A 27,836-nucleotide genomic window follows, 5' to 3' on the forward strand; every position below is an offset into this window, starting at 1 on the left:
TGGGAGAATCAAGACCTCAATCCAATGTACTAGTAATACTTAGCACTGTACATCACTATACTTACAAACATGAACTAGTAAATCCTCACAACACCCCTGCGAGGTAGGGAAGTATTATTATCCCCAGTGTACAGATGGGGAAACCGAGGCACAGAGAGGCTAAGTGACTTGCCCAAGACCACACAGCAAGGCATTGGCAGAGCTGGTACATGAATGGAGATGTCCCTGTCCCCCACCCTACACAGACCCCATTAGATGATGTTGCCTGTCTGGATACGGGAAACCCACAAGTCCCTTCTAAAAGGAATGCCTGGACTTGTTGCCTATTAATAATTTTTATTTGCCTTTAATGAATTATTTCACAGTTTTTCCCTCATACTGTACACCACATTTTGACAGTCTATCCAGCCTTCTGTGGTACCCCACAGCCTTCTCCTCTGGCACTGGGACAGCTTTGGGGGTATTGTAGGGTGCTCTGTGCTTTCATTAAGAGGATGTTTAGAAACAGTTTCACTGGAATTGGATTGGGAGCACGTGAGCTCTCAATGGAGACTGATAGCACACACTGGAGAAGCAGGCAGGGGGAGCTGATGGTAAAAAGGCATTTGCTGTCCCCTGTGAAATCACCAGTGGTCTCTTGGTTTCTTAGCTCTTCTAAGCTCCATCGATCACTCAGAGTAGAAACTGTTTTTCTCCAGCTTGTCTGGTCAGGAAGGAGTTGTCTGGGGGTTGCTTCCCTACAGGTAGTAGCAGTCAGCTTGGGACCTGAGAGGTCCCCTCACATGCCTCCTCCAGGTGTGTGAGACTGTCTTGGAACAAGGCTGGCTGTAGCCATTGTGCTCTCCTGCCATGGGGAAGGGGTATTACCGTGGTTGGCAATGGTAATTGCTGCAGCCATACCCAGCATCTAAGTCTCTTTTTTCAAAACCAAGATTGAATGAAGAGCAAGGGAGAGTGGGTGGATGAGGAGATGGGGATGAGGCAGAGCAAACAAGAAAATCCACCAAATGGGCTTCTGGGAAGGAAATGTTCCCCTTTGGGCACTTCAGCTGAAGCGGCTTCATTTTCACAAAGCTTCTTTCTCTCTCTGGGAACATCTGCTGAGCTTCATCTCTGTCAGCTGGATATATCGTATGACATTGGTATCTGCAGGGAAAGAGCACACACATACACGTAGAGAGGTTAAAACTTCCCGTGAAAGACAGACACACCACACCTCTCATCTGTGGTGCATCTCCTGTTCCTGGGCTGCAGGAACAGCTCCAGTGGGAAGAGGCTCTGAACCAAACCCTCAAACCAAACAGACATAGAAACATTGCTTTGTCTGTGTAGAGAGCTGTGAGATCCCTGTGCAAGTGGTAAGTTATTTTTTTCCTTACAGTATTTCGTTGCGCTAGCACAGTGCATACAGCACACAAAGTTTTGCCATTCACTCAAGGCACAGGTTAATTTGCACAAGCATGTCTTCAGAAAGACTTCATGCTTCTACAGCTAAGGTCACTCCTATCTCCAATCACATTGATCTGCTATCACAAGAGCCTGGCATCCACATAGTAGCAAATGGTGTGTGCTCTCAGAAGCAAGCAAGCATAAAAAATAACTGCTTTCACTTATGTATTAATTTAAAAATGGTTCTTTGCTCACAGCTATACTCAGAGGGCCAACCAGGGCCAGCTTTGTCCATTATAAGTTATTACAGCTTCAGAAATCAATCTGAAGCACACTGCATCTGCTCTGCCCACAGTGAGAGAGCGATCTCATCTCTTCCTCATCCAAACAGCAACATGCCCCACACCAGCTAGGAAAGGAGAAGTGCTTGAGCTTCCAAAGAGATGAGCACACTACTGGTACCGTGCCAGTTGCTAGCAAGTGCAGGTACTGCACCCACCGAAGGAGTTGTAGGTGCAAAGTTTACTTTAAAATTGAGAGGTGGACCCCTCTATTGTGCCCCTCAGCTCAAGTGGAGGCCATGGGAGGTGGTTCAGCCCCTCTTTACACAGAGCTCTCCATTGCAGCAACGCTGTTGTGACTTTCCAAGCCATCTCTGGTGAGGTGGGGCTCTGGGCTAAGCCTTCTGCAGGCTTACCAGCATCACCCAAGTCAGTTCAGGGATAGAATTCAGTGATTTAGCTACTTGTCCCATTCGGGGAACCTTAGTGAAGCAAGGCGTTCTGCTGTCACTTGTGTTAGATAAGGAGCAGCAGCACTCCATACCAGCCTAACCAATTTTAAAGCAGCCTTTTAAAAAGAGCAGAATTAGTTTCAGTTGCACAGCTTCCAGAAGTGGAGCAGTTCAGTTAAGGGGGTGGTCCTGAGTGTTTGGCCTCCCTTCACTCTACCTGCTCTGCCCTTCTAGCACCTGATAGCTTATCACAAAGGTAACCATCCTCTTTGTTGGGCTGCACAGTCAGAGGCCAGCACAGCCTCATTCACCCAGAAGATTGCAACAGGCATAGAGAGCCACGGGCAAAATAAGGTGCCGCTGACAGGGGGCGGGAGAAAGTCTAATTGCAAGGTAGCTAAAAAAAAAATCTGCTGGCAGGTGGAGACGTGTTTTGTTTCTCCTTTGAGAGCTATTGCTTTACTAGAGAGGAGTAATGAGTAGCGCTTTACTTGTGGAAAAAAATGGAGCCTTGTCTTTTCCTTTAAATAATACTGTGCTACTCTAGCTTCATAGGCAGTCTTTCAAAACTAAAAGTTAATGAGTGGAGGGTTTTGTGCTTCTCAGTGAGGAAGTACTGATGTGTAAGTAACAGGTAAGGGCAGTCTGGGGCTGGTCAGGCCACGCTGAAAGATGGTGATGCTGCAGTAGGAATGTATCTCTTGGCTCTCAGGCTGTTCCTATGGCTTTTTTGCTGTGTTGCTTCTCCCTGTAGCTTCAGGGCTGGTCGTGTGCCTCTGGGGCAGGTACTGTGGCCTAGAGCTTTGCTCCCAGGATCAGAGTCCTGAGCATTAAAGCCAACTCCTGTGTAGCATGGGAAGCTGGCCTGGTGCATAGGCCCTCTGGCCAGAGCACTGTGTCTGGTGTTCTCAGGCCAACCCATGGTCCCTTTGCATCTCTGGCCAGTGGTCACCTTGATAGTGTGATCAGATGGATGGGAAGAAGTTGAGCACAGCTGAAGGTAAGTAAGGTGTATGCCAAGTCTGTTACATGAAAGTTCAGCTTTGTGATATACAGCTTCTGGGCACTGGTTTATGGAAGGGTGCTCTGCACAGCTTAGCAGTGCTTTCTTCTATCTTTCCAAGCAGTTTCTTAGTCAGAATTGTTATACAGTAATCTTGTACTATTTCTATCTGCTTTTGTATGTTTTTCTTTTTATTCGGAGATAGCATAAGAAATCAGGACAAACCCAGGCCTCACTATTGGTGGACAATAAACAGCTATAAGGTCTGCTGACAGATCTGTAAAACCATCTGCTAACTAATTCTTCTTTGCCATTTAAAATTGCCCCCACTGAAGAGACTGTCAGTAATTTCTGCCAAAAACAGTCCTATTAAAGAGAGAAGAGGGGGGGGAAAAAAAAGGGCAGAACATGACTGTAATGATAACCAAGTGCTTTACCACAAGCTTGGTGAAACCTCAGACAAAAGAAATGATCACATTTTGCAGATGGAGACACTGAAAGTGGAGACTCTGAGTTACTCCAGGTCATATAATAACATTTCTTGATAGCATCACCCGGTTCCTACTGCTGCAACAGACACATCCTTTCTTACTTAAAGAAGTATTCAGTTCTTTCCCTTGAATACCCTGCAAGTTCTCAATAATCATAAATAAAACAGTGCAACAATGGCCTCAGATAGTCTGACAGTAAAAGAGAAGAGTCTGATGCTGAAGGCCAGAACTGTTTTTTGTATACATTAAGGGTCTTTGGGGACAGTTTCTGGTATTTCTCTGCAGCAAGTAGTGGTATTTGAAGCTGCTGCTGTTGAATACATTCGTTTTTCATTCAGGAAGGAATGAGGGATACCAAATAAATAGTATTCCTGAGAGGGGGGAGAAAAAAGAACAACAATACAGAACAGATTTTAAAAAGTGGTTCAGCTAGAAAGGCTTTTTCACATCTGAGCCTATCTTAACCTTGAGGTTCTGATAAACTTATTTTCCTCTGTTTTTCTTTACACAGGCTTCCCTATTTGCTGGTTCTGGCATGGGCTGAAAGCAGAAGGGTACACTGTAAATAGGCTAAACTGAGCTTTTAAGCACATTTGCTCAGCAGTGTGGGGTGCGCAGCTGTGCTGTCAGACTGCCCAGAGCCTGGGGCCAAGCATGGCAGATGGGACTGGGTGCCTGTACAGGAGGTGGAAGGGGAGTGGAATCCCAGTGCTTCTCCAGGACACTGTCTCTGCAGGAGCCCAGCAGGACCAGGACACTGCACGCAGTCAGCTCTGACTACCTCTGTTGCCTCCTCTAGCTCAAGGCACACCAGCACCACTGTACTCACTCCTATTCCACACCCAGCTTTCACTCTGTGCTCACAGGTGTGGGAGGGAGCTGCTCTCTGGGGTTTCCCTTGCACATGGTTTCTGTTTGACTTTCTTGTGGTCCTTTAATTTTCCTCCAAGTCTTGCAAAATTTTATTTCTTTTCACGAAATTGGTTTGAAAAGCACCATCTCTACATTGTGGGCCTCTGCTTCCTTCTGATTTCGGGTAGGTTGGCATACAGCTGGCTGGTCTGACTAGCTTAGGCTGCTTGGGCATATAATCACTTTGCTTTCCAAATTAATTATTTTGGTTTTGGACGTGTGGATGACAGATACTTGAACAAACATGAGACTGTCTTCACAGCACAAGTTGAAGCATCCTAATGAATGCTTTTAAAGATAATGTCTGTCTAAGCAGAGAAAAATGCTGCTCCTCTACAGAGGAGCTGGGAGGCATAGCTGTTGGGACTGCAAATAGTCTTCTGGTTTTGCTAAAATGAAAAAGTTTGTTCTCGTACTCATAAAATATTTTGGTTGGGATGAATTCTTCCCTATCCTGCTTCTGCACAAAGGTGGCATTCCAGCAGCACTGGTACCTTCCAGCTTGAGCTGCAGCCTCTGCAGTAGGCCACAGCTAATGTCTTTTGACACTCTGCAAACTTGCTGCCCAAGGGGAGAATCCTTGAAGTAAGACTAAGGATAAAGTGAGTTGTGTCCAGCCCTGTGGAAATCAATAAAATCAGATAGGGACTTAGTTTTGTGAAAAGAAATGCAAAGGAACTCAATGTAAAGTCACATTTCTCCTTCCCATACCTGTTGGCTGGCGGGATCTTGCCTCTTTCAAGTAGTAGAGTGCCTTGTTGTAGTCACCCAGGTGGTAAAATGCAACTCCCGACCGGTAGAGTGCCTTGAAATTCTCACCTTCTTTCTGCAGCACCTTCAGGCAGTACTCCTTGACACGCTCATAGTTCACCAGCTCGGCCTGGAGCAGGCAGGCTGCAGGGCAGGGGGAGAGAGAGAGCAGGGAGCGTTATGGCTGCATTTCTGCTCCTGCAATCTGCACAGGCAAAAAGAGTAGCCTAGGTGAGGGCAGTGACTCAGACTCATTATTCAGAAAGGGTGCAGTCATACACATTGTTTGCCAAATCCAATTGTTCACCATTTAAATACCAGTGCTTCTATTTTTGCAATTTCAGACCAATTAAATTGTTTGTTCTGGGGGCTCAGGGGGGAGAGCAAGAACATAAATGTCCCCCTGGAGCCAGAGCTTCACGTGATCTTGTGGTAGTGACTGGCTTAGCCTGGAGTAGAATCATTTCTCATTTGGGGAATAGGGCTTGGAACAGTATAGAAAAGGAGGTCAAAAAATAATTATCTGACAAGAGGGAGAAAAAGGAACTAAATTAGATTAGGTATTGGTCTTAGTGGTTCAAGGATGCTGAATTTATAATGTATTGTCTTTTATGCGGGAGGTCTTATATAGTGTTTTTCTGTAGGATTCAATGAGGAGACCTGCTCTGCTGGAATGTGCTGTTAGTAAAGCAGAGGCACCTGGAGCTATAATGCAGGGAAAAAATGTGCTAGGCTGCATGCTTTTTGCTAAGTACTGCAACAAAGGTTCAGCACAAGAGGTCAGTTCTCCTGACTTCCTAAAGGAAAGGCAAACAATGGTGGGGAAACAGCCTGCTGAGGGCTCAGTGCTGAAGGGCAATTCCTGCAGAAATCTCAAGGAGCCAAGGAAAATCCCCACAGTGAGTTTCCCACAACTAGGGGGTGATCCCGGGGACGCGCTTTACAGATGGCATGCTGATTGCCACTCGGGGCTTACTCTAGTGCTCACTCCGGGCTCAGCTTCTTTTGGCTTACGGGGCATTAAGACAGTCTTGGGGAACACCAGTGAGAATAGGACACACTGAAGCCACACATCTACAGGAAATGAAGAAAGTTGTTATGTCCACAAGCTCTTCTGGTGCTATAACCCGAGGCAAGTTTGGGAATGACACAATCTGTGGAGGAGAGAAGGGGAGGGAAGGCAGGATGCTGCTGCAAGGATCAGTTCAGAGGCTGGCAATGTCAAGTGCCAGGCCATGGGGAGAAATTTCCCCTAACAGGTGGTGTTACTCAGTGCCTCTCTGGCAAGGAGACTCACTGCTCCTGGAAATCCAAGTCATCACTGTTCACATGTCACCAACAAACAGCCAGACTTCATTTTTTGCACAATAACTGTGGCCAAGATAATTCAATGCTGGATCAGAAAAATGATAGTTCTAGATCTCCCTTCTGCTGCACCTCTTAAGTAAGCCCTGCACCTTCTCTGTAACTCACTTTATATTCCATGGATAGTGGCCTAGACGATCTCCAGAGATTCATTTAAACCCTGATTAGTCTGAGCCTATCATCAGTTAATGTGGATGGAATGCACTCCTAACCCAAGTATACATTTGAAGTTTAAATAGCTAACTGGAAATGATTACAAACAGCCTTTCACCTGTAGAGAATCTATGGTACAGATGCACTGAGCAAGGAGTGCTAAACTTGCCCCACTGCTGGTCTGTCTGGCCAAGTGGCACATTATTTACTAGTTAGATTTCTGTCCCATTTGCTTTAGTGATGGACTTTCAATGTATTTTAGTAGCTTCTGACATTGAAGTGCATAGGTATTAGAAAAGCATCTGACTGCTTGCTAACAATTGCCAGTTTAAAAAAGAACACCACATACCTTTCTAAAAGCTTGGTAGCATTTCCTTATCCAGAATTTGTCCCTTCCTATTTGTCAAACATTGATTTTTCTCACTCTATTTCTAATGGAGCTTGAAATGACTGTGCTTTGTTTTCCTTTTTTTTTTTTTTGGAAGCTATTAAAAAAAAAAGACAGTGCAAATTTACTGCTGGCTTCACAGCCCTGGAAACTGGATTGCTTTGTTTGTCTGCTGCCCAGTAGAATGTACAGCAGTGGCAACAGCTTTCTGCACACTGCCAATCTGATCTAGTCTCTCACGTCCTGGGAAACTGCCTTGCAGAGCAACTAGATGGGGGATTTCAGTCTGTTTGTTTACTACTTGGTATTTCCAGCTATCATCATAGAAGTTACTCTGAAGATGACAGGCAGATGGACAATGCATATTAATTCAGTAATTCTATACTGGACTTGCTGCATGGATTATTTAAAAGAAAACTACCCCAAATCCTGCTAATTGATAAGCTGAAATGTGCTTCCAGAGATCTAGCTGGGCTCTTTCTGTGGTTCATGTTCACAGTAAAGATTCTGCAAGGCAGTGTTAGTAACTATGCATATGGCTGGGAAAAGTCATTACCACATGGCTAGCAGGAGAGATGCGTGTTTATCGGAACAAAATGAGCAGATGGATGTGCAGGAAACAGTTATGCTGGAGGAGATGGCCATTTGGAGCACCAACATTGGAAGTGGCTGTTGTAAATGAACCTGGAGGGAGAACCTCACTTATAAATATTTAGAGGTGCGTGCTTTTAGCTCTTGTGCACTGAAATGACCTTAATGGATTGTGATTCAATGCAAATATTGAGCCTGTTAGTAATTTGGCTTTAAAAAAAGGAAGACACATGGCACCCTTGTATTCCTGCATAATTCAGTCAGGGGAGAATTGTTTTGAAAATGTCATTTTCCTAAACAGACGTGCATTTCTGGCTAGAAGTGTTTGTTTACCACATAAAACACATCTTCACTCTCCTTCTCTGTTCTTAATAGGCCCCCCAGTGAATCCTTCTGAGGAACAGAGCTCACTTACAGACTGCATCAAGAAAGGTTTATCTGGCTCCTTCTGCTTTCTTGAAAGTGAATGGGCTTGGTCCCACACAACACCGTCTCTGATAGCAATTTGGCAACTAGAAAGGTGCCCTTTAGGGGCAGATGCAAACCCACACTTGTAGTCACTCAGTTTCTGTGGGTCTCACCATTGTAAAACAGCATCAGTTGAGCTCACAGCTCAGAAGTTAGGCTACTAGAAATTATGTTTCACTTCCCCTCTGTATGATTAGTTCATCGTACTTGATATAATTCTCAATTTGGTATCTGATTTATCAAGTCAGCTTGATCAACAGTTAACTCCTTATTTCTACAACTATGTGAACTAAGGAGATTTAATAAAACCAGTTGCAGTGTGTTTTACTTTGGCCTGGTGCAATCCCATGTGTGTGTGTAGACTGGAAGAACTCACTGAGAGCAGCCCTGTGGAGAAGGACTTAGGGGTTCTGATAGATGAAAAGCCTGATGCAAGCCAGCACTATGCGCTTGCAGCCCAGAAGGCCAACAGTATTGTCAGATGCATCAAAAGAAAGGTTGCCCATAGGGTGAGGGAGGGAGTTGTCCCCCTCTGTTCTGCCTTTTTGAGGCCCCAGCTGGAGTACTATGTCCAGGTGTGGGGACCCCAACGCAAAAGACAGGCAGAGGCAGTTGGGATTGTTCAGCCTGGAGAAGAGAAGGCTGCAGAGAGTCCTCATCATGATGTTCCAGTACTTGAAGAAAATCATAGAATCCTAGAAGAGAGCTTATAAGTGGGAGGGAGGCTGACCTATACATGGACTGATAGTGACAGGACAAGGAGAAACTGTTTTAAACTAAAAGAAGGGAGTTTTAGATGAGATATTATGAGGAATTTTTTTTTCCTCAGTGTGGTGAGGCACTGGAACAGGTTGCTCAGAGAAGCTGTGGTCTGTGGTGCCCCATCCCTGAAGGTGTTCAAGGCCAGGTTGGATGGGAGCCTGGGCAGCCTGAGCTGGTGGGTGACAGCCCTGTCCATGGCAGGGGGTTCTTTAGCTTCAACTCCTAACCACCGATTTTTGTTATACCTTTGTCTGCTACCCTGTACAGCTTGTGTTTGCTACTTGCGTCAGTACACTGAAACTGATAAATTCACTCCATCTTCTCTTTAATAGCCTGCATAAAGAAGAGTCTGGAGCTGCTTACTAAAGCAAAACCAAACAAAGCTTTTCTCAGTTTTCATCACTGTTCTCTGAGCCTTCAAAGTGAAGTTCAACTGAAAATGCTGTTGATTAGCATGTCATCAGAGAAACCTCATCTACTTGCAAACCTCTGCAGGTTATGCAAATACCTTTGTTTGACCCAAACTTTTGTCTTCTAATTTTGGCCGAGCCAAGAACTAAGTCTGCAAGTGAGATGTATGGGTTTTAACATGGAGATTTTGAACAACAATATGAAAAGCCTTGTGTACCTGGAAAGTTTTGCCAAAGGATAAATCCACATGCCAGAACATTCCTCCAGCCAGTTTTATCCCAGTGGCCAAATTCCTGCTGCAGGCAAGGCTCAAGACCTATCCATGTTACAGAAAAGTAAGCCAAATTACTGTGCAGTGTTAGCATATCCCTACCTTGTGGCATGCTCCTTCAGTTCAGTGCATTGTGTTACTCAAAACAGGAATTCCATTTACAGCTTTTCCATGGAATGAAAATGATTTGGCCCTTCAGGAATGTCTCGGCTTTCAATTCATATTTCACAAAGTCCAACCCTGTCTGCAGTTTGCTGGTACCACTGCCTTAGATTGATTGCTTCCATTGTAGATGAGAATCACCTACAACTTTGTTGGTCTTGGAAGTTTTTGTACTAAAATATTCCATATGTAATGTCTGCTTTTGGGAAATGTCAGCCAAAATTGTTTAGGTATTTTTGAAAAGCAGATTAGGGAAACACATCTTATTTTTCCCTTGTTAAAGGTCTCTGGTGACTGTCTCTTTGGATTTGTCTCATGTCCTCTCATCATTTGGCTTTGCAATCTGAAATCTGGCAGATATCATTTGTGTCAAGCAGGTGCCTTCTGTTATCCCTGGGGTATTATGGAGCTGGCCAACCAATAACTTTCTGAAAATAAAACCAAAAGAGTATGGCTTTTTTGTACTCAGAAGTGCCTTAGATTTTGGTACCCAAATTTTTAAATATTTTGTCTACATCGGACACAATCCAGTCTAGGAAAAAGTAGGGATTTGGCAACACAGAGAGCAGAAAACATCTCATTATCAGTGAGCCAATAAGAGAAGAAAGAATTGCAGAAAGTGGAAACCAAACAGAGATAAACTGTCTTACTTACGACAAAGACAGAAAGACTGATGCTGGTGAGGCAAGGAGGCAGGGGCTGAGAGCTGTGAGGGGACGGAGGAAAAACTGCTGGGGTGGGGTGAAGAAAGGGGTGTATGGGCGGGTAAGCAAACTCTGCTGAGGAGGCAAAGGCTGGGCGCAGAAGTGGAGATAAGTTTGGGACAAAGTGCTGAAGATATAAAGGCACAGGACAAGCTAGCCTGGGTACCAGGAGGAGCATTTACATCGCTGTAATTCAAGCACAGGTGACTAGTCTCCCTGCATGACAGCACCTCCTCTAGCACACAAGTTACCCACCTTTGCATTCTTGCTGTGAATCATCTTTTTCTGTTCACTGTCCTCACTGAGGGATACTATTCTGCAATGCCTGAAAGCTGGCCTTTGCAAATATCCCCTGGAGACAAGAGCAGGTGTCCTATGGCAGATCTAATAGTCACTCCTGTGGATGAACCACTATCAGACACCCACATGTGGAGTCTGAATCCAAATAACTTGTTTTCTGCTCCTTAGACTAAAAATCTAGGGAAACTGAGATTTGACTTCTAGAAAAAAACAAAACAAAACAAAACAACAACAAAAAAAAAACCCAGAGCAAAACAAACAAAAAAAAAACCAACACTGAATGTGTATTTCATTCACTTGGGTGAGTTTACGATGAAGCAAGCAGGACAAACGACTGCTCTATGACATTCACTGAAAACAAACAAACAGAAAAACCAAACCAGCAAGTATCAATTGGGCTGGCTGCAGAGCAGAGAGAAGTAGCTAACTAACCCATTACTGCTCGAGCCTGACATGGACATTTCTTCTTTACTGCATTTATTCTTGATTCTACCACTGGAGTTTAACAGCCTAAGCGTGGATTATTACTTCTGAGCAAATGCTATGTATTCCAACCACCACAAACTCAATATGTATTTCACAAACTCGAAGTGTTGCTCCCAGAAATAACCATGATTAAACTCTGCAAAATACTTACTTTCTGACATGATCTCACCCTAAGTATAGCAGCCAACAACTCACTTAAAATCTGTTTAAATCACGGAGAGATGGAACATATTCTTGTTCTATTTTAGAAAACGTGCGATTGATGCTTCGATCTAACCACTTCAGGGTTGTATTCTGACATATGATTAAGACCTTGATGTATCATTGAGCAGTTTTGTCTTCCTATCGCATACAGAACTCAAATAGGGAAGACTATGAGAGTCTCATAATACTTCCCTTACTTCAGAAGGCTCAGCATCTTTCATGGAGATGCTCTTCCTCAGAAAAACATGACAGTGGTAAGTCTTGGTTTGATTTCTGTTTAAGAAGAAAAAATATTGGAATATAACTAGAGAAAAACCAGATTTAAAAAAGAAACAAATATGTTTTGTAACAGACAGCAGTCTTCTAACCATGCCACTGATGGATGTATCCATCTTTGTGCGTGGCAGTCTGTGTAACCATTGTTCATAGAAGTACATGGCTGTATCGTGTCCACCGGAGGAATTAAAGAAGATACTGTTACTAAATGACACTGAAAATTTCAACCATGTGTTAGTAATTTAGATTATAATTAAATTCTAATATTGGGTACTGTGTCTTTCATAAGGTGATGTATTGTAAAGGGTTAAATGTAAAGGGTTATTTGAGATTGAAGGTAACCTTGGAATTAAGCTACCGTAATTTCAGAGTGCAGTCCAATAAGATCTTGACTGATCTAGATTGTTGGACTATTTTGATCCAAACTTCTCTGAAATTTAAGTGATCTTGAAGGTGAAGCTGCACAAGTAACGTGGATGGCACAGCCCAATCTAATCTGTGTTAAAACTTTTGATCCTGGCTGGCACTGAAAGATGAATAATGTGAAGGAACATATGAAACCTATGCTGAGAGAACAGAGCAGGCTGGCAGGCATCCATATGTGCACCAAGCCCGTGTGAGCTTTGCCATTCAAGAATGCAACCCAGTGTTCCTCCAAAGAAGATATTTAGCAGCATTTTTTTCAGAGAAATGTTGCATACAGTTTCACTACAGGGCTGAGATACTAATTAGAATCTACACTTTCCAGACAATCTCTTCCATTAAATATTTCTCTTTTCTCTATAGTCCAGGCTTGCAAACAAAGAGGATTTTCTGGCTTCTCACCAATAAGAAACTAATTATAGACAGCTTGATAATGTCTGGCAATAAACTGATCAGCTGACTCCTAGTTCCTGAACACCCTTCATGGGGTGAGAAGGGAACACGAGAATGACAGTACAACTTTCCAGCCTATGGTTCTCATTTATTCATCTCCAGGTACCACAAAGCCCTAAATATACCTGTGTGTTTCTTCTTGCAGAGAAATGTGTGGAGAATTAAAATCCAAACTGCTTGACAGGGTGTTTCTCTCTGTAGGGAGGGATTCATGCTAAATAATCGACAAATGTTTGGAGAGCCCAAAGAGTCACCTCTTCCAAGCTGCCGCCTTCTTCTTAGCCTGATCTTAACTCATAGACAGGTGCCAATTGTTCCTTCCCCTTCTGCTTTCTTGACCATGCTTTCCTTTCAATGCAGAGCCTGGTTTTCTTCAGTTCTCTGCTGCTCCTGAGTACTTCCTACCTCTTCCAGGAGAAGGACCGGTACAGGAGTACATCCAGAATAGAGACCTTAGTGACTGAAGAATTCTGATGTTTCCACCATCATATGCACTAACAGGCATCTAGCAGCTCTCAAAGGAGCTGCTAAGTCTGGTGCATCAGGATTTTTGTGGCTAGCAGCCCACCCTCGGACTCCGCCTACTGCCATCCCTTCTAGGGGCTTGGAAAGCACAGGGCTGATAACTAGGAGATAAGTAACAGCTAATGAGAGCTGTCAGAATAAATCAGTTTAATTTCAGTCTGTGATAGGGTGATCAATCTTGAAGATAAAGGAGAAACAGTGGATGTTACACATCTTGGCTTTTACACTAGTCAAATGGCAAATTCTAGTGACATTTTCTTAAGCAAAGTGAAGGAGAGTGATCTAAATGAATACACTTAACTTTGTTATCGAAGAGCAAGGCAATATTTAGTAGGGTTCTGCACTGATCTGTCCTAGGTCCCATGGTATTTGGTATTCTCAATAAAAATCTAAATGACAGACTGCAGAATGCCTTGTGAATTTTCAGATAACACCAAGATGCGAGGAGATGCTGGAGTGTATTGGAAGGCAGGGCTAGAAGTCCAAAGCGTCCCCACAGACTGGAGCAGTGTCAGAACAAAAACAAGAAGCAATCTGGAAGGGGCTGGTGAAAGGTGCTAAAATTAGGCAGAAAACAAAACACCCCACACTGGGATGGGGAAAAGCAACTGTCTGAAGGACAGTTCTGCAGAAACTGATCTGGGGGGTGACCCACATCACATCAGTCAACAAGGCAATACCATTAATGAAAAAAAATGCACACCAGCATGTGTAAAAAGAAGTTTGCGAGAAAAATGAGTACTGTGTTTAATTCTGGGTAACAGTCTTGCAAGAAAATGTGGATATAAACTGCAGGATAACACCAGTAATAATAACTGGTACAGAAGAGACAGAGTACAAGACATAAAGAAGACAGTGAAGGAAAGCAGTCTTACAATGTTCACATGTATAAAAAGAAAAAAGCCCTGTCATGTGAAGCAGGTTGTAACCAGAATACAATCAGTTCTTCTTGTATTCATGAAGTAAGAAGAGGGCTTAAATTTTAGCAGGAAAGATTCTTTCTGGGAAGAATTTCCTAATACTGAAAAGATAAACACTTCAATAGACTGCTCAGAGAAGTCGTGAAGGATCTTAGCTTTGGAAGTGTGTAAGAACAGTTTGTATAAAAGTTACCTGGAATATGCATTACCTGTACCCTTACACCATGCTTGAGCATGGATTTCTGTCCAGCTCTGCAATCTGGTTACTGATTGTGCTGTCACACTTGGAGCACAAACTTGCTTCTCCCAATGGCCACCATGTAGCCCACTCATTCAGAAGGTTCTATGGAAGGAGGTTGCTGTGACACCCTCCAAGCTAGACTTCTGAATACAATAAGCACTTATTAACAGCAGGCATGAATGACTTCTGTCTTTGATGTGTTTTGGGTTAGAGTTCCTACATCTCAGACTTTTTGAATTTTCAAGAGTGCTTCAGAAGTGTTCATTACTTCAAAATGATTCTTAAGTTACTTCTGAAATACTTCTGAAATTTGTGGTAATTTATGTTTGTTTGGGTTTTGTTGTTTTGTTTTGTTTTGTTTTGTCACAGATTCAGTGGTACAATACAGAAGTTTTCCTTCAAAGGGCCAAGCCTTTGGGAAGCAAAGAATTTCTGACAACTTTTCATCTGATCCTCATAGCTTCTGTTTTGAAAAGAGTATTTTGACCTACCTGTTCCTGTAGTTACCAGTCCTTCAAATTAACACCACTGATTTCCTGAGAATTCCTACCTGGTAGTAGTTAAAACCTAGATGTCAAGCAAACAAGGAGTATTTTCTGAAGCCAAAATCTATGCCCAGTTGTGAGTCAGCAAATCTTTATTCAACCAAAACAGAGATTGTCTTCATACTGCATCTTCTAATCTCCTTGCCTTTGATTTTCCCAGCCAAGAGATGAAGGAGCAAGATTCTAGAAAGCTATTGGTGGGACAAGAACTTCAATCAGCTTTTGATGCCTAGACAAGAGCTTCAGTCAGCTTTTAACACCTGGATCACATTATTCTATAATCTCCGTAAGTACTTCTTCCTCCTGCAGCCACATGAGGAGAGATGGGAATCCCTTGTTTGTTTTTGCTAAGGCTGTTATTGTTGATCTGCCAGGCTAAATTCCCTGGAGGTTCCCTTCATTCTGACTTTATATTTATCTAGTAATCCTTGACCTGTCTGTATCTTTTAGAATCAGGACTCATCTAGTCCAGTCTAGTCCAGTCAACATGACTTTAGATATGTTTGACCTTCTGTTCTGCTGTTCGAGTTGCTTTTTATTTCACCACTCCTTCCTTGTTTGTTTTTCCAAGTATTTCACCTTGCATTGTTTTACTCTCTCACTGCTGTGTGGTCTTTATATCCTTTCCTCCTCTGGCCTTCTGTTGGAGGCCACCCACTGAAGGAATCTGGTCTCTTGGGTTGTTTTCACAAGGGAAAAGTACACGTGATTTTATCAGATATCAGCAATATCAGACAGTGACAACCATCTGATGAGTGCCTGCAGTTCAACAGCTGTCCGGCTCTAACATGTGCAATCAAATGTTTTACAACTGTTAAAGAGTAAACTATAAGAACTACTACGTAATGAAATTAAGAACTTAGTAGAAAGAGCTTTTGTCAACCCCATTGAGGCAAGGAGGGTATTTCTTTAAGTAGGGAGAATCTAGGGAGGAACTGATAGATCTTGAGATGCCTTCTCTGCTGCAGGGCAAAGCCTCCATTCCTAGGTGTGGTTTGCTGAATAAACAGCTGACAGCGGGGGTGTGAAATGCAGCTGGTGCAGCTTGAAGGCTCTCAAATGAGGTTGCTGACAATTGCACATGCCACAGCTGCCTCAGGCTCAGCTTACTGTGGCACAATTAATTTGGGTTGAGAACTAATGCTCTATCTTGTGCCATAGCAGGGCTGGGAGATGTGGTTGCACAACACCTGTGTGCTGTGACCTGCAGTGCTGAGCCACAGCTCACCTTACCTCCCAGGGCATGGAGAAACAGACAATTGCAGAATCTGCTAAGGAAGGGGTGGGAAGTAGGCTGTCTGAGGCCTTTACCTTTTTGTCTTCAGACCACTTATGCAGGCCACTCTGGAAGTAATGCCTCCTATTTATTTCCATGGAAACTACAACAAATACAGAGAGCACAATAGCACTTTTTGATAAAGTAAATTCTTAGCTATGAAACACTATTTTTCAGTGTAGTCACTACTGTTACCTATGAATTTTTGCCACTGAAGGACAAGAACCTGCATGCTGTGTTCATAAAAATCTCCATCACTGAAGTGACCCACTCTTTTATAGCTGGTATGATGGCATCATGGCTAGGAAAATGCTTCTGTTCCCATTTGTGGGATCCACCTGGTGCAACCCTTGAGATATTCCAATGCTGTCAGCATCATTTCCAATGCAGTGAAGCAGATATTCAGCTCTGTACACAGTTCCCTAACCATAATCTGCCAATTCATGTAGATGAGCTGATTGAGACACTATATTTCATGGTGTGACAGCTGTGAATGGCCATCCGGAATGTGTCTTATCTTTTGCTGTCGCCACTTCTGAAATGCATCAGTGCTCACATTCACTGTTTGGTCTCCATAAAAGTTCAGGACGCATCAATGAATGCAGTGGGTGCCATTTTTTCCACATGGAAGAACTCAATGACACACCTTTTCTTCATCCGCACTTCCATGTCAGTTGCTATGTTGTCAGACTGCCCCTCTGCTAACCATCTGCCACACAGCAGCAACATGTCATGGAATACTGGAGGGAGGGTTCAACCTCTACTACCGTACCACCAACATCCACTTCTGACATCATAAGCCAACATAATAAAATAGGAGGCATTACTTTTGGAGCAGCCTTCATACAATTAATAGAGACTGAAATTCTTTATTTTTTATTTTTAATTTTATCCCTCCTGAGCTCTCCCTAGCTGAGAAAACTTACTGGCAAGAAGGAGAGATTGAAGGGGGAGGAACATTTCCTTCATTAAAATAATAACCCAATCACCTGTGTAGCCCAAAGCCTTTGCATTTTAATGAGGTTCTGAAACAGAAAGCAGTGTTTATGGCCTCTGTGGGAGGGATGGAGAGAACAAGAACAGACACAATCAGAGGCAGACGATGTCCAAGTCAACTGTTTTCTAACCAAGTGAAGAGCGAGAGGTAAAAATCAAAGCTCTGAAAACTTTAAAATTGCACTGAACAAATGTACAAAGAAAAGTGGTTTGTGAGCACAGCTGGCTCTGTCAGGTCTGTGCCACCTGACTGGACTCTGCCTGCCAATGCAAGCTGAGGTTAAGCTTCACCTTTCTGTGTGGTTGGGCCTCTAGTGTCCTCATCTCATCCTTGCCCTCTGTTTATACTGTATGTAAACGTACTGCATTTGAGATAACTGCCACTCCATCAAAGCCAGGTAGGTGACAGGTTGGAAAGTTACTGAGGCCAACCATAGCAAATATGCTTGCTTATGACTCATTTCCTTTGGAAATCAGGCTGAAAACGAATAAACTAGAGTGATGATTCAGTGCATTATTTGCTTGAGAAAGCCAGGGTTTGAATTGTGCAGGAGCACTGGCTGGTGTTCTAATCAAACGTCTGCTCTTTAATATAAGTTGTAGCAAAGTGCTTCAGATAAAGATCCCACATTGTTCCCAAACTTTTCATAATCCATGTCTGAGCAGTGCACTGCTGGCAGTGGAAGAATGAGGTAGACTGTGTCTGATCAGTGTATGCAGGGGAACTTCTACCCCAAGTAAGGGGCTTGTTTTCAGACACCAGCAACTCAGGAATCACTGTACTAAGCCAGGCCAGTAATCCACTTCTCTGTCCTGACTGTGTACCCTTTTGATTTTGCTAGGAGATATGAGGATATACTGAGAACTATATGATGGCTAACCAAGTTGATGTGAGTGGAATGCCTCAGGAATTCATTTAATAATTGAGCCTTTGTGCTTTTGTAGAACTACTGACACTGTGAAGTCAGAAGGTATTGTAAAAAGGATGATGATGTCATATAAAAAGACCTACGTGACCTGGTGGATGTTAAGTTTATTTGGGATGGAGATCAGTAATACAAAACTTAAAATCATGCTCTTTGGACTTAAGGCAAGAATTTCTGCTTAAATTTGTGAGCTCGTGAGGTAGAAACAGCTAAAGAGGAAAAGGATGTGAATATGCTCGCTGGTCACAGGATGACTGAGTCATTTATGTGACACGGACATAGAAAGGGAAATGAAAATCTCAGGAGTTTATTCATAAATCCAAACCAGTTAGCAGTGGTTATCAAGCATGAAAATGTAATATTTGCTTTACAGTTTTTAGTCTATCTAATATAGCATCGCATGTTCTGATTAGTTCTGTGGCTAAGCCTTCTTTTCTAACGTTATTCGGTTCTTTAACTCCACGATACCTTCTGGCACCGTGCTTAAAGTTAATCAGCCTTGAGTTTAAAAATTTATTTTGTATTCATCTATTAATTTAATTTACCCTCCACCCCATGAGCAAAAATCCTGATCTGCCACAGTCTGAGCCCCAACACAATAGACAGAGATCATATAAAGGAAAGTGAGTGTATTTTCTTTGTGCTTCCAGTATAGGTGAGGATCTTATGCTGCTCTGGTTTCTTTGCAACATGAATGCGCTACTGCGTCTTGAGCAATTAATCACTGCAAATCATTTAAGAGACCAGTAATCTGGGATTTGAATTATTCTAGCATTAAAAAAATATGGTGACTGAAGAAGAAGTTGAGGCTTAACTCTGCACCGTGCTGTTTGATGAAAGAATCATCGCTAGAGACGTGGGATGGAGGATCTTTTATTCATCTGGAAATAAGAGACCAAAAAGAAAAAAAAAAAGGTGCTGTGGCAGAGCAATAGGTATAGCTAGTGCTGACTTATGACAATTATCCTACAGTAACAGACTCCTTTTCTCACAGCTCTGCTTTTGCAAGATTAACTGATGGCCTCCCCAAGTAGTTCACGTTTGGGAGAGGCTACAGCTTTTGCAAGGAGCTCACCTATTACCTAAAAGAATGGAAGAAACATAGGTCTTCCTGTCCACTCCCTCTCTGGGAGCAGGAGCAGGGGGAGGAATGCTAATTTTCACAGCTTCTTCTCTGCAGTTGGCTGAAAGATTGTTCTGTATATCATGAAGATGCTTTTCCTGTCAGGGTGAATTAGTGGGTTTTAGATGGTGACTGTAGGGATAGCACAGCACACTGGAGGTAGAAGTTGGTTAGTCACGCCAGCCCAGGAATAGGCAAAGGAAGTGCTAAGGGTCTAACATAAATTTTCAAGTCCAGACACCTCCTCTGCCTTGAATTTGCTTTCAGGAGTAAATTTCTTCTCCCACACACCGCACTGGGGACTGTGCAGAACAAGGATATACTACCACTTACTTTCTGCTCTCCTCTCCATCTGCTTCAGGTAACAGCAAACAGTTCTGCTGCCTGGAGTCGAAAGCAAAGTCTTTCAAGCTGGACTTAAGATAAATGTATCAAGCTGAGCTGAGCTAAGTCTATGCATGTCAAGCTGAGCCTTACAGATATATATGAGGCAGGTAGTAAATCTCCACCACTGTGTGATAAGGTTCTACCAAGTGGGCCTTCATCCCTCTTGCTTTACAGAGCAAAATGACTTCGGGCAAGTTAGATACCTCACTTGAGTTTCCTCAAGTAGGAAATGAGCCATTTAGACCCTGATGCGGCCAGATCAGCGTAACACCAGGGGCATGAAGACTGACAGTTGTAATCAGGGCATTACAGGAGCTTCAGAATCAAAATCTGATGAAAACTAGTTTGGTGGCTCTTCGCTGGCTGGCCCAGCTACTCCTTTCCAGCAGCTCCTAGGAAACTAGATCGACGGCTAGATTAGCAGAGTTTTGCTGCTGCCACTCCGATATGAAAGGAGGTGCTGCTGCCGTTGATGCAGAACGATCTTCATGACAGCCCCCTAGACTGGCAGCAAGGAAACGCAACAGACAGTGCTCCTGTGAAAGTAAGAAAGAGAATGCAGAGCAGCAGTGAGAAAAGTACTTGCTTTAGTAAGGCTAAGCATTTACCTGTCAAAAATGGATGTACTGGAGAAGGTCTCACAGCAGAGATGGGATTTAAAGAGCACCAGGAAAGGAGAAAAGGTCTGGCCTGAACTAATATACCACAGGTAAAATCAGCTTTCAGGAATCAAGGGCATCAAGATGCTGTGGGGCAGAGCCTGTGAACACAAAGGACAAGAGAGCCTCACTGGCAAAATGGGGACAGGGCCTGGAAAGGGACACAACTTTGCCTGTGGGGTCAAAAAGTGTGTGTTGTAACCAGGAGGGCGAGCAGAAGGACACAAGTGGGAAGGGCACTGACTGCGTCAGCAGCCCCAACTCCTGAGCTGAGAAACATGATGGGAGAACTGGGAACACGGGATACAGCCAGGGAGAAGCAGATGGTGCTATCCAGTCTATAAGCCTCAGGGTGATGGTGTGTCAAGAATTTCAGAGTGAGGAGAATAGAGTGGATTTTGAAGTAAAGATCATGACATTAGCTGTTGCCTATGGATAATAACAGATGAGCTCTGGCACATCAAGCTATGACAGATAAAATCATCGCTCCCAGCTGTCCCTTCTGCCATGGGTTACTGTAGAGAGAAAACGTGACTGTGCCTAATTCACTTCATGAATTGTCTCAGGATTATTTCCAGCATGGTCCTAATCTCAGAATGGTTATGCTGAGGTGGGACCTCTCTGCTCCAACCCCACCTTCCAGAGCTGCCAAGCACAGCACAGCCGCCTGGGCGGATGTACAGGAGCAGGGCCAGCCATATGCCTTCCTCCCTCCTCCCCACCTCATGTGAGCTTGCCCCAGCTGACGCTACCTCCAGCAATTCCAGTGAAGCTTCCAGAAACTGCACTGACTCTACTGTCTTTGTTAAAGAAAAAAGGAATAGAAATGCTCCAAGCCACCACAAGATTTACCTGCATTCATCTATCAATGTCTTATGTTTACTGTTTTCCATCCAAGATGCAGTGCAGAAATGAACAAAAGGAAACAGATTCCAGAGCAGCTGTTGGTAACAACTTCTTAATTAATGATAGTTAATATTGTCTCTTCTTCAAAACATTTTTAACCCTCAGTTTCAGTCACTGGTATGGTTACTGGAGTAAGCTGAAATCAAGATTAATAAACAGATATATTCTATAATATATAGATACATTTCTTCTATATCACAATTTCTCACCTGCAAAGTAAGAGAACATAGAAAAAAATAAATAGCCAGTAAATTTTCTCAAAACCTTGTTATGTAGTTCCTCTTTCTTAAATTTTGTTTCCTCAGTTTCACGCTCTTTTGCATGCTATTTTCTGTACGATGGCACAGTGTCAGGAAGAAAGTGGGACCTGGCAACACTTAGACCTCCAATTTTATTTATACCCTTTTCTTTTGCTATTTCTTTCCTTAAAGCAGTCTCTTTTATTGGGTGTTAGAGCTCATCCTAAAATCCTAATATGAAATCTTCTGATGACCCTCCATACTTGGAGCATCAGTCATTCTACTCACAGAACACTGATGGGGATGTGCTGCTGAAATGATAGGCATTTCTAGAAGAACGATTGGAGAAGCAAGTCTGAAGTTGGGTTAGAAATTTCTGGGTCTTAGCTCAACTGAACAGGAGAAAAAGAAGGATGCTCCACCTGCTGAACCATGGAAAGGTGGCCCAGCTCCCAGAAAAGAAGGTAACCGTGGAGCTCATGGATGTATCTAGCAATAGGTTGGGAACCAGCTTTGGTTTTCACATGAGGCTTTGTTGAACCACGTGAACCATCTCCAGAGTATCACTGATAGAAATGTGGGGAGGAGGAAGAGGCTGTGACTCACTGCAACTCACCGTGGGACTCTTCCAGGAGGAAACTCCAGGACAGCATTTCAGAAGAGGATGGAGTAAAACTGGGAGGAGGTGCTACTACAGACTTCACAGAAAGCATACCAACACACACCTCAAGGAGGAGAACAATCTGTAATCCTTAGGTAAAAAAAATTAATCACTGCTCTGTGTTCCCGAAAAAGCTCTGTGGTTCTTTGATGCCTCCTGCTTCACTTCCTCTGGTGAGCCACAGTTAGCCTTGGACCCACCTCAGCTCACCAGAACTGCAACTCCTCAGGGCAGTCTAGCATAGGGCTCTGTACTTTAACAACACCTTGCTTCAAGCAATCATGTGATGAGATCAGCTGGGACAAGGCAACTGGGCATCTGGTAGAAGCGGCTGCAAAAACACCTGCCACCACCACAGCCTCAAGTTTTGAAAAGGCTTGGGAAGAAGAGTGACATAGAGAAAAAAATGCGTCTCCTGCCTCAGCAAGAGAAGTGCTGTCAGACATATTCAAATTTGAGAGTATTTCCCATCCCACTCTCTCAATGAATACAAAACTCTTCCCTGAGCAGGGAGAATTTTGTTCTCCAAAATAAAAGGGAATAGGTAAATACAGAGGATTTGTACAGACTAATTCATGGCAGTGGCTTCAAATCTCGCTTATTTAAATACATGTTAGGGTTTGGGCCTATCACTAAAATGCCTCACAGTCACTTGTATTCATTTTCTGTTTTGACTGCACTTATGTGGAACAAGGACTGTGCCGGGTCTGTACAACAGACGTTCCCATCGTTCTGGTTGGGCAGATGCATCTAAACTAAAAGTGTCAGGAAACTCCCACCTCAGTGAAAATGCAACCACATCCTGCTCACATTTGCTGCTCTCTCTTTTTCCCACTGCATGGCATCCTTACCAAGTGGTTGGGGTTTTTTTGTTGTTGGTGGTGTTGGTTTTGTTTTTTGTTGATGCAGCATGTAAAAAAACTTCACATCCAGCAACAATCCAAGGCTGCTTTAAAACCCACAGCAATGTGTCCTGGTAGAGTCTGTACTTGTTAGCTGCTATATACTGGGGTGGGATTTTAGCAGAGGTTCCTTTTGAGGAGTCTTAGTGGGTGGTCAGCGTGGACAAGTTTTAGCATCTTTTCTCATACACAGTTGTATTTTCACTTGGATTAAGGCCCCTTGTCTCAGAGACTACTCTCTGAAGGCTGTACCTGCTGTCCAGGCTGAGACCCAACCTGGATGGCTATGCTTTGTAATACTCTGCAGGTACGTGTGCCCTCTTGACAGGACTCCTGTACTAAAATAAGCGTACTTCAATGGAGATGAACACATTACATTTAATTGACATTCATGTAAATAACAAAGCCTTCCAGCACTCCCAGGAGGTCATCAATGCAGATGTATACACTGAGGTTCAAAGAAAGTTTGATGAAGCTAATACAACTGGTCAGCACAGAGAGGCGGAATGGAACATTCACATCTCCCAGTATCACTCCTCGTCCTTCATTCTGTCTCTGATTCTGCTTTTCCTGCCAAGATTAGCTCCAGTATTTCTGCATGCTTGGGAAAACCAACAAAGGTTTGCTTATCACACTGCAATGTTCCCTCGCGACAAAGCTTAAAACTATGCTTACTTTGTGCATTTTGCTGCTTTGGAAGGACTGGGACTTACACCTCTCTGCAGAGATCCTTTTGGGCAGATCTTCTGAAGCCTTCGGGCTGTAACACTGGAATAAATTATTGTTGCATTTAATGGAGACAGTGGTTGCATTTGTAGCAGGTAGATGCTCTCTACCTACTTGTGGTTCAAAAGACATTTTAGCTTCAACTACGCACGAGATGTTATATGAGTGGAAAGGAGACTGGGACACGAGCGGTATTTGGCCAGCTTGTTTTTCTGCAGGCATTGTTCCTACATTCATCTTTATTTTCAAAGAATACAAACCACTGACTTGGGAAAACTCGGTTGAATGCACCACCAGGACTGGATCGTGGTCCCTGTTCTTTATTTTTCAAATGGGCTGAGAGAAGCAAAAAGAGGTCAAGTGACTTCCTCAAGGTCAGAGACCGTCAGTGAGTCATAAAGAAATGACTGTTTGCCTCACAGCTCTGCATTCATTCTGCGAGGCTGTGCACTGCTGGTAGGATTTTTCTTTTCCTACAGCAGTGATTTCTGGGAGCCCTGACCACGCTGCTGCCCTTGTGCCCAGTAACATTTATCAGACGGACATAGGGCAAAACGAAGGGCTCTCAGCTGGGTTGTGCAAATGAGGGGTGAGTCTCTTTCAGGCGAAACTCCTGGGGCTAGCCATGTGGCCCAGCTCATAGTTTTGTGAAGAAAATGTGAGCAGTACTACCGATGGCCAGCAGTGAAAATCTTAGGCCAGCAATTTACAGAAATCACAGGAATTTACAGACCAGAAGGTTCTGGAATCCTGTGTGATGGGGCTTGAACAGTTTAGGTTTGGGGGTGACACATAGCTTCGCAAGCAGAAACTTAAGAAAATACACCAAATATTTTGGGGCTCTGATTAAAGGCAAGAATGAGCTGCCCTGCACTGCAGTATGAGAACTGCCTGTTGAAGGTGCTCTACGTGAATCTGTGACTTTACATTCTGCAAAGCAATAAATGCACTGACAACAGTTCACTGTTGGCCCACATAAAATACAAACCAACCCAATTGTACTCTTTGTGGGCACAACCTTCACCCATCCAATTCTCCCAAATCCCCTCAGGGTGTGTATTTCTCACCCGCTTACTTGGCTAAGTGCATTATAACCGTGGCTAATGTGCTCTTCTGTATGACTCTAAGCAAGCAATTAGGTGTGCACATCTATATTTACCATGCAAAACATCTCTGACAGGTGAATGTGTGCTGGCCGCGTGAAAACAACAGTGCAAAACCAAAGTGGGCTTCCTAACTGCTGAGCTTGGAGAGCAAGCGGAGGTGCTGAAGAAACTCGATAATAAGGACGTTCAGATGACAGCTGCTAATGCTATCAAGTACAAATCAGAGCTAAGTGAAAAACTGTCTTCTCTAGAATTAACATGTATGGCTGTTATCCTCTCTGCACTATGCAATGCAGATTTATTTATTTTAAAAACAGCTCGAGGCACCCAGTCAGTGCTCAGAAGCAGAACGCCCTGCGTCTCCTCTCTTCCCCGCATCCAATAACCTCAACTGCTGCTCCAACAGCAGGCAGTGGTGCTGGAGCTCACTGTGTAGCAGATCCGCTGGCTGCTACTGCACCACTCCCTTACAGAATACAGCCCCACTGCTGCACCTCGTGAGGTTTCTATTAGGAAGGTGTACTAACTGTTATGACAGTTCTGGAGGAGCTCCCTCCCACCCCTCTCCTTCCCTTCAGACGCTAATTCACAGATCCCCCTGCTAAGCGGGAGCTCAGGGGCTGTGCTGGGAGGAGCAGCACCGCAGTTTGTTCAGCTGCACGCTCCCCTCTCCAACAGGGGCACTTCCTTCAGGCAGCGCAGCACACCCTGCTCGGCGTCTCCAGGACAAATTCTCGCTCTCTGCTCTCCGCTCTCTGCTGTCCATCTACCAAAAACAAACAGTGCTGTGGGCAAAAGGGCACCCTGACCTGCTGCCATGTTACCCCAGGGAAAACACTGCCTGCATCTCTAGGGTTAACTGTTGTCATCTCTTCTTGTGTTCACACCAATTAAATTTAGGTGAAATCTGTTCAAATCTAGGCTAAAGATGGAGCAGGTTTCTCACGTCAGAATGCTACCACTGACAGAATCAAATACAATCAGCATTGAAAAAAATTCCCCGCAGAAACCAGAAACAGCAAATAAATGGACAACGACCATCCTGCAGAAGGACCCTGCAGGCACTGTGCAAACCTCCAGCGAGCAGAACTTGTGCGTGCAGCGAAGTGCCGCTGGGGTAAGCCCAGCCCTTCTGCCGTGTCCCCGCTGTGCCTCGGCAGCAGGCAGAGGTGTTCCTGGGAGTACATCTGCAAACCCACAAACACTCCGTGCGGAATTGTTCATAGTAGGATGGGCTCTGTATAACTAACTCCACTCATCTCAACAAGCCTTGCCACATACAATGGGTTTTAATAAACCGGCGAACAGAAATTCTGTGAGAGGCAAAATTACAGCTGTGCAATTATGCTATCACTCTGGAATCTCACCTGCCTCTCCCTCCTCGCGATTTCAACAGGCTTTTGAAGGAGGAATATCTGGAAATGTGATAAATGGGGGCTAAATTGTGCCCCTCCGCTACATCCCAAAAGGCACACTGAGCATAACAGATCGGCATGGATTAGACAGGAGAAGGCTCTGGCTTGATGCTTCAAACCCGGTTTGCTTTATTCTGCCTCTTTTTTTAGCCCTGGACAACAGGAACCAAAGCTTGCCAAGTGTCTAGAAAGCCAGGAACCAGGCGGCGGTGACAGCTGACACACCAGTGTCCTGATTTTCACCATTTTTTCCCCAAGGATATAAAGGGTAGTGAGTGACCCTTCATCCTTCTGAAAACAGCAGAGCTTTATCAGTTTTGTCATTTTGCGCACCTCACTGAGGCTACAAACCTTCCCTACCCTCTATGTATGTAGACACAAGTTTTTGTTTTAGGGATGCTTTCGGGCTTGGAAAGAAAGCATCCATGTGTTTCCCGGGAGCAGAAACGGGTGCAGCTCCTCAGTGGGGACTTCCGAACCAGACCTCAAAGTGCGCCGATCCCCGGCCCTCCCCTCCATCTTCCCGCAGCACCTCTCCCGAGCAGATGGGAGGGATGAGCCCACGTCTGCTGGCCGCAGCTGCGACTGGCGCCTAGCGAAAAGCCAGCGCTATATTTGCCTTCAACTTTTATAGCTAAGGGGCCAGAAAACGCCTTTGGTACCCAGCGCTATTCGGAGCTACTGCAGCAGCACCCGATGCCTTCCTCTGCTTTGCCTCGGTCGCGGTGAGGGAGGCTCCCCGCCGTGCCGCCGCTTACAGGACCGGCTTCGCGCTGCGGCGGGGACCGGACCGGAGGACGCCCGCGGCTGCGGGGCAGCGGCGCACCGCCTCGGCTCAGCGGCCGCGGTTCCGCGCTCCGAGCGCCGCTCACCCAGCGCCGGGGCCTGCGGCAGCCCGGGGAGGGCCGGGGGGGCCGCGAGCAGAGCCCGGGTGCCGAACTCGCGCTAAAAGCGCGGCGGGGCCGGGGCGCGACGCGGGGGAAGGGACGCGCGGCCGGGGGTCCCGGTGCCCCGCTCCCCGCTGACCTGCCAGGCTGTTGTAGCAGTCGATCTCGATGGCCTCCACCGCCTGCCGCTGCTCCTCGCTCAGCCCGCCCGCGGCGGCGTTGGCAGGGCGCTGCCCGCCCGGCTCCTGGCTCAGCAGCAGCGCCTTGAGCTCCAGCAGGGCGCGGTGGTACTTGCCGATGGCCTCCCGGAATTTCTTGTCCTTGTAGCACTGCGCCCCTTCGCTCTTGAAATCCAGCGCCCGCCCGATCAGCTCGCCCGGCTCCGCGCCGCCCGCCGCCGCCGCCCGCGGCTGGCTGCCCCCCGCGGGGCCGTGCCCATCGCCCGCCCCGCGGCCGCCGGCGTTCAGCTTCCCCGCCGCCGGGCTCGCCCTCTCCATGGCCGCGGCGCCGCCGCCTCCCGCGCCGCCCTACGCGGGCGATGCCGCGGCGCCCGCCGCCGCGCCGCCGCCGCCGCCGCCGCCGCCCGTGCCCCCGCGCCGCTGCCCGGCTCCGCCGCTCGCTCCCATCCTCCGGCGGCCGCCGCTCCTCCTCCTCCTCTCCGCGCCCGCGGGGCGCCCGCCCCCGCCCGCCCCCGCCTCCGG

At 45.2% G+C, this 27,836-nt stretch overlaps 2 protein-coding genes across 10 annotated transcripts in view; one reads left to right on the forward strand and one right to left on the reverse strand.

Moving 5' to 3' along the window:
• The window catches only part of MAP3K9 (mitogen-activated protein kinase kinase kinase 9), a 105,481-nt gene extending 78,201 nt beyond the window's left edge, over positions 1-27,280 (forward strand). For 3 of the 8 annotated variants that reach the window (XR_014883533.1, XR_014883534.1, XR_014883537.1), the window contains one exon: positions 15,087-23,799. The gene's annotated coding sequence lies outside the window, so the exon portion shown is untranslated. Of the gene's footprint in view, positions 1-15,086; positions 23,805-24,907 lie in introns of those variants that run through there. The other 5 variants (XR_014883541.1, XR_014883546.1, XR_014883535.1 and 2 more) reach the window with 4 other exon arrangements.
• Positions 1-27,632, reverse strand: TTC9 (tetratricopeptide repeat domain 9). 2 transcript variants are annotated; one of them, XM_085224927.1, is made up of 3 exons: positions 27,275-27,632; positions 5,348-5,422; positions 1-1,146 (listed from the first exon to the last, which is right to left on the reverse strand). In XM_085224927.1, the coding sequence occupies exons 1-3, from the start codon at positions 27,630-27,632 to the stop codon at positions 1,067-1,069; spliced, it is 513 nt and encodes a 170-aa protein (XP_085081053.1). In that variant the 3' UTR covers positions 1-1,066. The 2 variants fall into 2 exon arrangements, with proteins under 2 accessions (XP_085081053.1, XP_085081052.1); XM_085224926.1 differs by having other exon boundaries at positions 5,240-5,422.
• Between the last annotated feature and the right edge of the window lie 204 nt (positions 27,633-27,836).

The sequence above is a fragment of the Meleagris gallopavo genome, chromosome 5 (assembly GCF_905368555.1).
Source record: "Meleagris gallopavo chromosome 5, MGAL_WU_HG_1.1, whole genome shotgun sequence".
Classification (NCBI taxonomy): domain Eukaryota; kingdom Metazoa; phylum Chordata; class Aves; order Galliformes; family Phasianidae; genus Meleagris; species Meleagris gallopavo.